Genomic DNA, 12988 nt, shown 5'->3' with positions numbered 1-12988 from the left:
CCATCGCTCTTCTCACATTCTACGTATTAACTTCTAGCATCACGTGCTTCTTTACATCGAACAACATCCGACTCAGCTTCATCTTCTTACTAGAATGACTTCCGTTAATACGCCCGAGGAACAGGCCATCGCCTTAAGGCAAAGGTACGTAGCATCCAATTCAGTTTCGGCACAATATCTCCATGTTCACAATCTGTTCCTACAATCCAATATACCTGCTAACGTGCTGGCTGCTATAGATAAACTGGGACAATGTCTCACTTGATATTGGCATCAACATGAGCCCCGAAGCAGCGTAAGTTCTTCAAGGATTTGATGAGTTTTAGTGCAATTATTGACGGCCAGCAGCAGGAGATACTACTTCAGCATTGTGAAGAATGCCAAAGAGTTCGACCGCTCTGACAAGTATCCTGAAATCCCCGGAGACCCTTCCTGGCAGTCTGTCACGGCCGAGGAGATTGGCCCCATTATCATTGTTGAAGACTCAAATGATACCATTACCTAAAAACTAAATCCAGAGGCGGGCCCCTAAAGACACACCCGCCCGTCCTTAACATATTTAACGAGGAAGTAGGAATCGACGACAACATCACAACTTTGAAAATAGAAGCGAGTAAAGGAAATAAATTAAAAAAAATTGGATGTTGCTCAGCTAGTTGTATAGATTTACAGGATGAGTTAAAATCCAATTTTACCTCGTTTTAGACGTGAGGTCGTAGTCGTGATTTCCCTAATGGCTTAACACAAGATAGTTCAACTCCAACGGTGATAGTGCTGGCGGTGTCCACCTCCCATCACCACACATCCACATCTTCGTCGTCTGGGTCCTTCTCCTCGTCCGGCTCTTCCTCCTCGGCAAAGTGTTCCAGGCAAAGCCTGTCGCTGTCGATGGCAAACTCGAGGCGGCCGGTCATGAGACAGCACGCGCGCACAACGGCATACGGGTCATCGGCCTCCTCGCCCTCGCCGGGATCCTCGCCGCCTGCGCAGTCGTCGTGGCCATCGGCGGCTGGCGTACCTAGGTCGCCCTCTGTGATGATACGCAAGCGCGTCACGCCCGTCTCGCGGTTACTCTTAAAGCAGAGGCGTACAGGGCGGGCGTACTCGCGCACGGCATCAATGTCGGTGGCGACACAGCACATGCCGAGCGCGCGCTGGCTGCCATTGTCGTAGGTCAGGATGATGCTGCGCAGGAGGCTAGTATCTTTGGTGGTGTATACCTGCATATACGTGACGCCGGCCAACGGCACGTTGCTCTGGAAGGCGTCCTCGGTGAGCTGCTCATCCGGGTAAGCCGAGTGGTTAAAGCAGTGGCGGCGCGTTCCGTTTCGTACGCTGGTAGCCCAAGCAGCCGCGGTGACGTCGGGCGCGGCGGCCACGTTGTAGACGCCGACGTCGGTAATGACGCCATTAATAGTATTGACGGCGCTGTATACGAGCGCTCGCGGCTGTTCTGAAGGCGCGGTAAGGATGGTTTCGGAGGGTGAGTTGTAAAAGCTGTAGCCGAGGAGCGTGTCGCCAGAGAGCCGCTTGCGGAACTGGCGGGGAAAATTAATATAAGCGTCTCTCAAACCATTTTTCTCTACAGCATCGTCCGCAGCGTTCAAAACTCACCATGAGCGTCAGTTCGTCCTGAGTTAGTTGCGGACTGTAGCCCTCCTTACGCACGCCTACGGCCTCGATGCGATCCCGGGCGCCAGTGACATATACTGCTATGCAACCCGCGAGGTGGGCAACGCCATACGGGCGGCGGTAACTGTGGCGGATGGCTCGGCGACTGTGTGGGCGTGGAGGCCTAGCACGTTGCCGTCGGACAGAAGAGTCAAACCGGTGATAGCTTCAAGGTCGACCACATGAAGGTACGACGTGGGGCTGACGCGCTTCAGGTGTTTTCGCATATAAGCGACGCCCTCGATGGGCGGCGGCGCAGGCGTGTCCCAGATTTGCAGGCCGGGGAGGCCCGCGGGGAGCTCAATGCGGCCGAGGCCGAGCTGGGTCGTTAGCATTCTACCGGCTGTCCGTTTCACCAATTGCAGCCTCCAATACACACCTGGAAATGAACATGGCACCGTTTAGTGTCTTCGCCTCGCAGAGCGTATAGGCCAGCTTACCGGCGGACGTGGTGCCGTTGTAGGCCGGACGGGCCGGCAGCCGCTTGATGTGTAGCAGGCCGTACGTGTCGATCGCGAGGCGGATGAAGCTGTCCGTTGCAATGGTCTCCTCGGCCAACTCAGGTTTCTTCTCGTCTGATACCACACGGCGTACCAGCAGCCGGCCTCTCTCCCAGGCTTCCACCTCGGATAGTAGGATAGACGCGGGCAGTGCGGCAGGGTCGTCACCGTAGGTCTCCGTCTTCTCGTACTCGGCAAGCGACAGCGCCAGGCGTGCGGCCGCGTTGAGCCGCCACAAAGGACTATCCTTGCTCAGGTCCCTGACGGTACTGGCCAGCTCTGGTGGCATGCGCGCCATACCAGGCAGACCAAGGCGGTGTAACAAGGCTGGACTGGGCATGGACATCCGCGCGTTGTCGCACTGGAGCAGGGAGAGGAAGGGCGCCTTTTTCCACGGCGTGCGCCACGAAGAGGCGATCCAGAGGCGCTGCAGGGCGGCATTTTCCGTTTCGTTTATCTTCTTATCGTCTGTTGTATCCTTTTTATTCTTGTCATCTCCTTTGCCAGTTTCCTTGTCCTCATTTCCAACCTTTTCCTTTGTCGGCTCCTTCCGCTCCTCATAGCTTGCCGCATGCTCCAGATACACCTCCAGACAGTCGGCGTGCACAGTGACAACATCCGGACCGACAGCGCACGTCTTGCAGCCAGCCCAGCGGCACAAATACGACTTCTTGGATGCCTTGACGGTCGACGGCGCAAGAAATAGCATCGTCTCAGTGCGACTGGCAAAAGCAGACCCGTCGGGTATGCCGGACACTGGGTTCTTCAGCACATGTGGTACTAGACCAGCAGCTAAGAAGCTATTTTTAATCGTCTCCGATTTAAAAGCTTCAATTCGTAGAAGGGGGTATACTTCGAGGAAGTCAAGTTTATTAATATAGTTAATCCTACTCCGTATCTTAAATTCAACCATCCGACCGTACGCACGTTTCAGTACCGCAAAACAGCTAATATTTAAAGGTTGCAAAAGATAAGATGAATGCGCTAGTATACATATCGGTATCACCTTATTTTACTCGCAAATTTCGTTCAATTCAGGTATTAAATGACTTCCGTGGCCATCAAGTATCAAAAGCCGGTATTCCCTCTTTATATATAAAGTACTAGGAATAAATATCGTCTGGGTCGATTCCAAATTGAAGGATTGTCTTTTAAACCAAATTGAACCACTCCCTATGATTTTAGGGTTTTCACATTTCGCTCGCTCGTAGTTATACCGTTTTGAGAACCGAGAGGAGAGAAGAGGACGCCTTTTAACGAAGTTCGTAACCTAATTTTCGCCAATTTTACTACACGGTCTCCTCAGTATTTCATCTAAAGATCAAGAAGTACACTTCCAAAGAGGCTATCATCTTTTGGGCGCCCATCCTTCAGCCTGATCGTAGAATCCTCGCACACCGAAGAACTCTTTCACTCAAGTTTTGACAAGTCAAGCTTGCTTCTTCTTATCCTTCTCCGAGCCTTTGCCCTTCAGCATGGCGGAACGTCGGTTTACAGATGCTTCCCCAGCCTCACGCACAATCTCCGTGACGGTCTTGATGGCTTTCTTCGGGGGAGTCTGAGCCGCCTCAGGCTGACCGAGAAAATTAGTTTCAATCTTATTAGGACGGATAGAAGTCGGCTTGCCTTGTAATCGCCATAGATATGGCCGTTGGTCAGATTGTGTGCTTTCTTTAGCTTGGCATACTTCTTCTGAAACGACTTTCCACTAGCGTAGCTAAAATCCTTGGCTACGCGGGCGAGATTGACCTGTGGCTCAAGTTTTAGTATGTCGACTGTGGGTTCAACTGAAAGTTTCACTGAAGTTGTCGATGTATCGTACATTGTTGGTTTCCTTGTCGGTATGTTTCTTGATCGAGTCTAGATACTCTTCATCCGAAGGGTTGTTCTTGTAAGAAGGCATTATTTCGGCAATATTGGAAGGAAGTTCACAACCTCCTTCAATGAGGGTAGATATGAAAATAAACCGAATTCTCAATTGCAAGAAAAATGACGAAGAGAAAAAAGTCGCCCCAGGAGACGGTTAAATACATTGTTCAATAGCATCGATTAATCAGCGACTGGTTTCTCTTAGTATATTCTTTTGGCAATCTAGCAGTGACATAATACAAGGTTTGTCGCGTTAGTGCACGTTGATGACCTGCATTATAACTTTAACCTAAGGTCCAGGCTTGGCTTCTCAGCCTTCTCTTATAAAAAATTCCCTAAAAGAGAGACCTCCCTTGAAATAACGCTCATGACTCTATCACAGATTGGTCTATGAGTACACGCCTAAATAAAGATGACCATCTGCTTTCTGAGAAATTCTGCACAATACTATGTTTAGCTTTGGCAAGTGAGAGAGAGCACAAGACTAAATCAGCATAGTTGGTAGTAATAACGAGAGTACTAGCTAATGAACATATGAACGAGGCCCTTCTAGTCTCCAACATAATCATTCTAGATTCTTTTCAACTTTGACAACAACATGACCATCTTCCTGATTTCCTGCGCTCGACATTTCTTCCTCGGTCTGTTTTTGTCCTTCTTCGGCTTTCATAGTCGGGCCTTCCTGGCGAGAAGGAGAGCGTGGTTCCCAGCTGATGGCTGGAGCAGAACTGGTGAAAGGGTTCATTTGGTCAAAGTCCCGCAAATCAAACCCAGATTGAGTGCCTGGTGATGAAAAAGGATAGCCAGTTGGCATTGTCGGGAACTGGTATGGATTTTGCATGAAGGACGATGATCTTGCGGGGCTAGGTGATGGTATCGCTGATGGTATGCTTGACGCCAGCTGGAACTGCATCGAGGCAAAATCCTGAGGAAAGTAATACTGTCCTTCGGCGCTAGCCTCCAACATCAACTGCGGAGATTGTTGCATAAAGCTCTGTAGGTTCGCATTACCCTGAATGCCAGGCTCGCATTTTACAAAGGGATTGCCAGGAAGAGAAGAATCAATCGATGCCATGGTGGGCATCATGAGCGGCGGAGCCATTGGAAATATGCCTTGCATCTCAGCAGGTGGATCCATGGTCTTTCCCTTCTTGCTCTTTCGCTTTGGCTTGCTTGCCCCTGTGTTTCCTTCCATCTGCTGTCGGAAGCGAGAGTACCGCATACGAGCGGCATGACCATTGGAGACTTCAACATCGGAGGCGACCCGATTCCAATCGACCTATCATATTCAGATAAGATTAAATCAATCTTCAGTTAATAGTTGGGTAATAAACTGACCGACTTCAAGTCCAATTGCTTGATGATTGTGTAGAGGAACTTAGCAGTGGGAGTGTCAGTCTCTAAAACTTTGTGCCGCTGACCCATGGTTGAAAAAATGGTCTCAGTGACAGAATGATAAAAATGAGGTTGTGAGGACACTGGGAGGATTCATGAACAGTTTAGATCGGCTATATAACTGGTATAGAATGAAAAAGGATCATTAGGACATGAGAATTGTTTGCCAGCCACATCAATGCTTGCTTTGTACTTTGCAAATGTAGGAGACAATAATACCTGTAGGAATCGCATGCCTCCAGGTACGGGTATAGCAATCTAGTTTGCGTTATTCAACCCCCAATTCGTCCTGCAGTATCCCGCCTACTTCTTTATACCTGCACTTCAATGAAACTTGATGTTTACAGTCATTTCTTTATGGCTTTTTAGAAAGCACGCGAAGACAAATAGATACCTACTTCCAAGGTTAGGTAGTTGTATTAAGCAAAGGGGCACGTGCGCTCTTTCTCATGAGCACGTGATGCGTATTACCCTAGTCCGCGACTAATCTTCTCAGTGGCAAGAAGAGGATTGCTAGTCTATTTTAGATACTGACTACATGAAATTATTTCCTGTATTGTGTACGAAAGCTTCAGACTCTTTGATTCATTGTGAACCTTATGTGGTATGTACTGCAAAACTAGGAAACGGCTTTTTGTGCTAAGACAAACACAATTGTACCACACGAGTGAGCTTAATGACAAGCTGACTAATTTAACCCCACCCGTGGACCTAACCTTAGAAAGCAGCGGTTATCCTCGACTCGATCAACTACATTCATTAGATAAACGATCAATCGGCCCTAATACTAACTCCTCTTTCCGAAATACGGAGATATATTCTCGCCGGATTTATCATCATGGCTTTAGTGGCTATAGGGGCGTGCTACCTTGACACAATTCTAACGTGAGTTCTTTCAGCTGTCTTGAAATTGGCATTTAAAAAGTCCAGTATTCACATGCTTTGGTAGAGCCCCCTATTACCCAAATGAAGATGAGAAACTACGTGCAACCAGGATCAGTCGCCGGCGCGGTGGGAATTGTCCAAACACTCTGGAAGTTTTGAGTCAATTGTTACAATATAGGCCGTCGAGTGCCGAATCATCTTTAAATCTCATTGCTGTCCTTCCCTCCAAATCATCCATGGCATCTCAACAAATACAATCAAGCCTAGGAAATGAGGTTTGGCTAGATAAATGCATTTACCGAGAGTCGTTCAGTGAGCCAGCTTCTAGTTACATCATTACGAGCCAGGCCACCGGTAGTAGGACGATTGTCAATTACAACGAGCTACCCGAAATGACCCACCCCGAGTTCGCAGCAGCTGTTGAGCCCTTACATGCCGTAACTGATCGACCCTGGTTTCATTTTGAGGTACCTTAAATGTTGACAAGGTGCTCAACTAGTCATGAATCATGCTAACTCGCACTCAGGGCCGTGCACCAGATGTCACATTGGAATGTATTCATTATATTCGGATGCATTTTCCAGAGGCTAAAATCAGTGTTGAGATTGAAAAGCCAGGTCGTCCAGGCTTGCAGGGGCTTGCAGACGCAGCAGACGTTGTTATCTACTCGAAGGGCTGGGCCCAGGTAAGATTTATTTTCGACGTTTTTCAAGCACATCTAATAGTTGAGCAGAAAAATGGATATACATGCGCTGAGGATTGCTTGCGGGATCAATCATTGAAGACAAGCGGAGCGTAGGCTTTACTGTTCAAGTCCCCAGAGAAATAATCTAACCTGTCGTTTAAAGATCCTTGCTGTGCTGTACTTGGGGTCATGACGGGGCCGCAGCACTTGAACCAAAGACCGGCAAATTTGCTCATGTCCCGGCACATACTGAGGAAATGGGAGTCGTCGAGTGAGTTTTGACCTTTCCGATATACCACAGCACACATTAGACCATACTGATAGTCTATAGCACCATAGGAGCTGGAGATACATTTAATGCTGGCTTGCTATACGGTCTCGTATATCGGGATCATGATTGGGATTTTCGGAAGAAATTGGAATTTGCAAATACCATTGCCGGCTTGAAGGTCACACAAGAGGGCTTTGCAAACCTGCAAAGAGCGTTGAACTTTCCGTCATACTGACTCGCCTTTTACTTGACTGAATCTCGTCAGCTCTCCAAATTGACCAATTCAAAGTCAAAATATTGAGCCAATGCACAAGTCTGCCACTTATTATATCAATCTTTGGGAAACAAAATGGCTGTAATCGAGAATAGTTAACGCTCTGTTGTGTTGTCGACTCAATTTAGACAAGAAATATATATTTTTCGGTTCGTTGAATTTCAGTCTACCTTTTGGAGTGAAATTAGGCAAGCAAATCGTAAGGTGGCCAGTATGAAAGGCTACATATGTATGCAACTATGTGGGTAGCAAGTAATAAGACCAAAGCAAGGTTGAGTAATCCCCAGATGAATGTTTGGCAGGAAAACAGGGCGGTAAACAACGGCAAATGAATCGGTAGCCCATATGACACGTGACATAGCAAGGTTCAGGGCGGTGTAAACAAAAAATATTCTGCCATCAACTTTTTGATCTCGGCCGTCTTTTGCACGATCAATTTCAATTCCATTTTTTAACACAATCAACCGTCATCATGGCATCAGTCTACAAGAGTGTCTCAAAGAAGGCGGCTAGACAGCCTACTGAGGATATGTCCGACGAGGACATCCAGATGGAGGAGCTCCTCGATGCGGAAGACGACACCACCGATAGCGAAGAGGACGAGTCCGACGATGGCGAGGCAGCTGAGGTTGTGAAGAAACAGCTTGCTTCTGGATTTATGCCCAAGACCCGGGTACTTATCTTGACTTCCAGAGGCGCTTCTTACCGGTATGAATATTGCGCCTTGAGATATACTAGAAGGATTTACTGATCTGATAATTTGTTTTTTTTTCTCTAGCCACCGACACCTCATGTCCGATATCTGCGGCCTCCTCCCTCATGCGCACAAAGAAACTAAGCTCGACACGAAAAAGAAGGCCGCTGGATACAACCTCCTCCTGAACTCTCTTGCCGACCTGCATTCGTGCAACGTTATCTTCTTCCTCGAGGCCAAGAAGAACGGCCAGGATCTTTATCTCTGGCTTTCGCGCCCTCCCAATGGTCCCACTATTAAGTTCCATCTCAACAACTTGCACACAATGGGCGAGCTCGGCGCTGGATTTGCAGGGAATTGCTTGAAGGGCGGCCGCGGCTTGGTCGTGTTCGATCGCTCCTTCGACGAGCAAGGTCCAGATATGGGCGCTCCTGGTAGCGAATACCGTGCGCTTGTTCGGGAGATGCTGCGCGGAGTCTTCTGTGTGCCTAAACGTGGTGTCAGAGGCATGAAGCCATTCGTCGACCGCATCATTGGTATCTTTGGAGTGGACGGCAAGATCTGGATTCGCGTCTATGAGATCCGCGAGTCTGAGGCTGGCAAGAAAAAGGATGGGGAAGAGACTATCAAGCCTGTACCGAAGAGCAAGGACAACGCCCTGCCCGAGGTTTCTCTAGTCGAGATTGGCCCCCGGTTCGTTCTGACCCCCATTGTGATTCTCGAAGGCAGCTTTGGTGGACCCGTCATCTACGAGAACAAGGAGTACGTCAGCCCCAACCAAGTCCGTAGCGACATCCGACAGGGCAAGGCTGGCCGTTACTCCCAGCGCCGAGACGGCCAGACTGATCGGGTGGCCAAGCGCTCCGATCTAGGACTGTCCGAGAATTCTGTGCGGAAGGTGGATGCGTTGGACACAAGGAAGCTGTTTGCATAGGGGGTTTTTTTTTGTTTCGTCGTGCTATTTCTAGACTTGATATCCCTCGGGATGATGTTTCGACTACATGTGTATATTTGATGCGACGCTTTTCATCATGGTCCGTTAAGGCGTCGGGGCAAAGTCTCATCCTGGTTAATTTCAAAAGTTGATTATTTCTATCTGTTCCTCGTTTTGGGTTGTTTCATTACTGTCTAGAGAGCTTTTTCTTCAGAATAACTGGAAAGCAGGTTGGTTGAAGAACGCAAGGGGCAACATTAGCTAAGCGTCATATAAAGCACTCCCTCGCCATTGCCCAGCCCAATCTCTCTTTGCCTCCTGATACCATCTATCATGGCATCATTTTTGGTGGTTAGCCCTACATGGCTACAAGGAGCTTGCTCTTCCAATATGTTTACTTTTGATCCCACGCTGTCTCTTCCTCCTGTTAGCCCCAACGGCGGGGTCTATATCCAATAGGCCCACCCACCGTACGCGCGACAAGTACACGAGTGTTGATCGCTTCAATTCGTGACTTAAATTTGATTCATACATAAATCCTCGAAGATTGGCCACTATCTTCTTTCAAATTACCTGGTAACTACAAATAACAACCCCTGAGCAGGTATGTGATCACTTATTGATCCTTTAACATGAGTCACTCTAACGGTATTCTTCTTTACAGAAACTACATAGCATATTTCCATTATGCGAATCGATCATCTTGCGACGGAGCTTCTACTCCACATATTTCGCTCGTGCAACTCAATCTCCGATGTCTTGAATTTATCAATCACCTGCCATCGACTTCACCGCATCCTCAACTCAACAAGCAAACTGCATATCCTAGCCAGTGTCGCGGAGACCGAATATGGTCCCCTTGACGATGTCATTCAAGTGGTGACGCAAAATGAGAGCCAGGCTGCTCATCTTATCCGACATGCGCCCATGTCTGATTCCCTTCTGAAACAAGTCATTCAGCTCGGTCTGGTGGCACGAAAATGGGAGACGATCTACCCGTTCAAAAAATGGAAACTAGACTTCGAGAATCGTCGCTCGCTCACTGACGAAGAGCGATTACGCCTACGCCGCGCAGTATACCGGTTATGGCTGTATCACAGTGCATTCCATTCTGGTGTTTATGATCGCCATTCTCGTAGTCTTCGCCATGTGATATTGGAGCGCGCTCAGTTGCTCCACAACTGGTCCACCCAAGAGCTGGCCGAGATTGAGGATTTGCGTCTCGTCATGGGTGATATTGTTCAGAATCACATATGTCCTAGTAATGGGACTATCCAACGCAAATTCCGCAAGCGTTATCCAGACAGCAGCCAGCAACTCTCGTTCAATATCCATCTCAATTATCCACCGCTTTCAACTACTTCTATGTCTTCCCATGGTCACTCCTTGCTTCAGAATGGCCCTGATACCTCGATTCAACAATTCTTCCACACGGCTCACCCAAGAAATTATGCCGAGTCGCCAGCCAAATTTAGGTCTCGGTTTCGCAATGATCTTTCTCATGATCCGGGGTATGAAGGTTGGGGTGACGAGATCCCACATTACTATATTATGCAGGACATGCTGAAGCTCGATCCTGGTCAAATATTATGGTTGCGCGACCATGCTTTGCTGAAGGAACAGGTAGAGGAGTACGTCTGGTCCCTAGGGGAATGGTTCCGCAACAACGGTGAAACGTTTGGTGACACCCTGGAATATGTCATGAATGAACGTGGGCTCGAGCTTGGAGAATTTAGATCTGCAGTGGCTGATCGTGACATGGGCATTGTCCTAAACTAGATTTGTTTGTCGACTTTTTGAAATTATCGAAATACATACGTGTGCGAGGGCTTTGATTTTTCTTTGCAGAACTCCAGGAAATATTCAATTTACATGAGGCACTTAGTTGTAAATTGTAAATAAAACCCCTCCTAGCGAGCGTTGTCAGTCTTCTAGTGGACACTGGCCAGGAGAGGTAAATTGCCCTGTGGAGCACGTGAACCGTAATGACGAGCATCGCCACTGTTCTCTTCGAAGGTTGTTGGGATTGCATGACTACAACATTGTACAATTACACTAAAATAGGTGGAATGAATATACGAATTTGAGAATTTCCATACAAAAGCCACGCAGCCGCAATGTTAGACGCCCAGCCAAGCTGTGTTCACCATCGTAGAAACATATCAAGCGAACAGAAAAAGGGGATCAATTTCGTTGAGGATCACTGGGAAAACGAGCAAAAAAAAAAAAAGGACTGAAGAAGGGGAATCCAGCAGCCGGTAACATCGATTTGGGTAGACCCCTATCTTCCCGTGGGGTTTCTCTAACAGATCCCGCCTGTGTATCATCTTTGTAGCAGTCAAATTTCAGACTCCAACACAGATACAGATCAAGACCATCTCAATGTCACATCGCAAAAGAAGAGTCATGGCAGTCGCTGTTTCGTCCTTGCGAAGGGTAATCTAGCAGCAGCCCGGCTTCTGCTCGCTGTCTTGCTTGCTGGGGTCGATAACGGGACGGCGGTCGAGGACCTGCTGGCCACCCTCTCCGGAGTCGAGAGCCTTGCTAGAAACGATGCGGTAGATTTCTGTCGAATTAGCATGTTATAATAAATTCCAAGGAGTCGACAACCAACCTGTAAGGATATTCTGGAAAGCTAGCTCAACATTGCTGGCATCAAGCGCGGAAGTCTCGATGAATGAAAGATTGTTCTCGCCTACTGAATGTCAGCGCCACACAGAGAAAGTGATTCCGGAAAACGCACTTGCGAACTGCTTAGCCTCCTCTGTGGGGACCGCGCGCAGGTGGCGCAAATCGCTCTTGTTACCAACGAGCATGATGACGATGTTCGAATCGGCGTGGTCACGTAGCTCCTTCAACCAGCGGTTGACATTCTCGTAGGTCTGGTGCTTGCTAATATCGTAAACGAGGAGGGCGCCGACAGCGCCACGGTAGTAGGCAGAAGTAATCGCACGGTAGCGCTCCTGACCAGCGGTATCCCAAATTTGTGCCTTGATTGTCTTCGAGTCGACTTGAATGGACCGGGTCGCGAACTCCACACCGATCGTTGACTTGGAGTCTAGGTTGAATTCGTTGCGGGTGAAACGACTCAAGAGGTTGGATTTACCAACACCAGAGTCTCCAATAAGCACCACTATTCACTCCACAATACCTCCGCAGTCAGTCTAAGGATCTTTTGAAATGGGGCAAAGGGGGGGGTGGGATGGTGGGATAAGACGAGGGCGGGCCTCGGCGTGAAGTGGCGAGGTTACCTTTGAAGAGGAACTGTAGAGGATATCATCATCAGCATTTGGTTCTGAGACATGGAGGAACTCGTGGTCCCAAATCAACTCACGTCATATTCGTCGTTGGCCATTTTGAATGTGATCGAGCTAGTAAAGCTCGAAAGGTAGTATCAAAGTACAGGTAAACGTGGCGGGCAAGTGAAGACTGAGATGTGTACTTGTGGCCTTGAGAAAGTGAAAGTCAGATATGTCAGTATTGATTTCGCAGCAGGCAGAAAGAAAACAAGGGGAGCGAACACACGGGAGGTAATAGAGAATCAGCAGGGGATAGTCAGTGATACCTGGGCCGAGTGTCTCTCCTTAATCGTGTCCACCCATTGTGGATTAGTGTGGAGATCACGTGGGTTGGCGTTTGGCGCGCGGGCGGTATCCTTTATCAATGGGCAGTAACTGATCAACTTTCTTGTTGTTACTCTTGCTCGCATTACTTTTACTTCTGCTATTGTCTCTGTGGGCTTATCCCTCTATTTTCATTAGATCTAATGAATATGAAATACGGTACGCATTCGCTCTCCCCGAAGCCCTG

General features: G+C 48.3%; 7 protein-coding genes across 7 annotated transcripts; 3 read left to right on the top strand and 4 right to left on the bottom strand.

The window, feature by feature from the left end:
• Window positions 1-794: 794 nt before the first annotated feature.
• Window positions 795-2880, bottom strand: LCP9604111_4535 (uncharacterized protein; the record flags this gene model as incomplete). Its single annotated transcript, XM_039072245.1, has 4 exons — window positions 795-1538; window positions 1615-1670; window positions 1745-2007; window positions 2051-2880. 4 exons carry the CDS (start codon window positions 2878-2880, stop codon window positions 795-797), a joined length of 1893 nt encoding a protein of 630 aa, XP_038929577.1.
• A 720-nt stretch (window positions 2881-3600) lies between these two features.
• LCP9604111_4534 (uncharacterized protein) lies at window positions 3601-4074 on the bottom strand (the record flags this gene model as incomplete). The annotated part of the gene is made up of 3 exons (XM_039072244.1): window positions 3601-3744; window positions 3798-3920; window positions 3994-4074. 3 exons carry the CDS (start codon window positions 4072-4074, stop codon window positions 3601-3603), a joined length of 348 nt encoding a protein of 115 aa, XP_038929576.1.
• Window positions 4075-4605: 531 nt separating this feature from the next.
• On the bottom strand, window positions 4606-5465 carry LCP9604111_4533 (uncharacterized protein; the record flags this gene model as incomplete). The annotated part of the gene is made up of 2 exons (XM_039072243.1): window positions 4606-5319; window positions 5379-5465. The coding sequence occupies 2 exons, from the start codon at window positions 5463-5465 to the stop codon at window positions 4606-4608; spliced, it is 801 nt and encodes a 266-aa protein (XP_038929575.1).
• Window positions 5466-6273: 808 nt separating this feature from the next.
• Window positions 6274-7511, top strand: LCP9604111_4532 (ketohexokinase; the record flags this gene model as incomplete). Its single annotated transcript, XM_039072242.1, has 6 exons — window positions 6274-6320; window positions 6385-6787; window positions 6847-7005; window positions 7054-7115; window positions 7169-7276; window positions 7337-7511. The coding sequence occupies 6 exons, from the start codon at window positions 6274-6276 to the stop codon at window positions 7509-7511; spliced, it is 954 nt and encodes a 317-aa protein (XP_038929574.1).
• A 511-nt stretch (window positions 7512-8022) lies between these two features.
• LCP9604111_4531 (ribosome biogenesis protein BRX1) lies at window positions 8023-9178 on the top strand (the record flags this gene model as incomplete). Its single annotated transcript, XM_039072241.1, has 2 exons — window positions 8023-8258; window positions 8329-9178. The coding sequence occupies 2 exons, from the start codon at window positions 8023-8025 to the stop codon at window positions 9176-9178; spliced, it is 1086 nt and encodes a 361-aa protein (XP_038929573.1).
• Window positions 9179-9865: 687 nt separating this feature from the next.
• Window positions 9866-10957, top strand: LCP9604111_4530 (F-box protein; the record flags this gene model as incomplete). Its single annotated transcript, XM_039072240.1, has 1 exon — window positions 9866-10957. The coding sequence occupies one exon, from the start codon at window positions 9866-9868 to the stop codon at window positions 10955-10957; it is 1092 nt and encodes a 363-aa protein (XP_038929572.1).
• Window positions 10958-11619: 662 nt separating this feature from the next.
• Window positions 11620-12533, bottom strand: LCP9604111_4529 (Rab family GTPase; the record flags this gene model as incomplete). The annotated part of the gene is made up of 5 exons (XM_039072238.1): window positions 11620-11744; window positions 11793-11873; window positions 11922-12311; window positions 12430-12442; window positions 12513-12533. 5 exons carry the CDS (start codon window positions 12531-12533, stop codon window positions 11620-11622), a joined length of 630 nt encoding a protein of 209 aa, XP_038929571.1.
• Window positions 12534-12988: the final 455 nt, after the last annotated feature.

Source organism: Penicillium roqueforti (genome assembly GCF_015533775.1).
Source record: "Penicillium roqueforti strain LCP96 04111 chromosome Unknown scaffold_09, whole genome shotgun sequence".
Classification (NCBI taxonomy): Eukaryota; Fungi; Ascomycota; class Eurotiomycetes; order Eurotiales; family Aspergillaceae; genus Penicillium; species Penicillium roqueforti.
The sequence above is the reverse complement of the archived record's forward strand: the minus strand, read 5'-3'. Positions and strand labels throughout refer to the sequence as shown.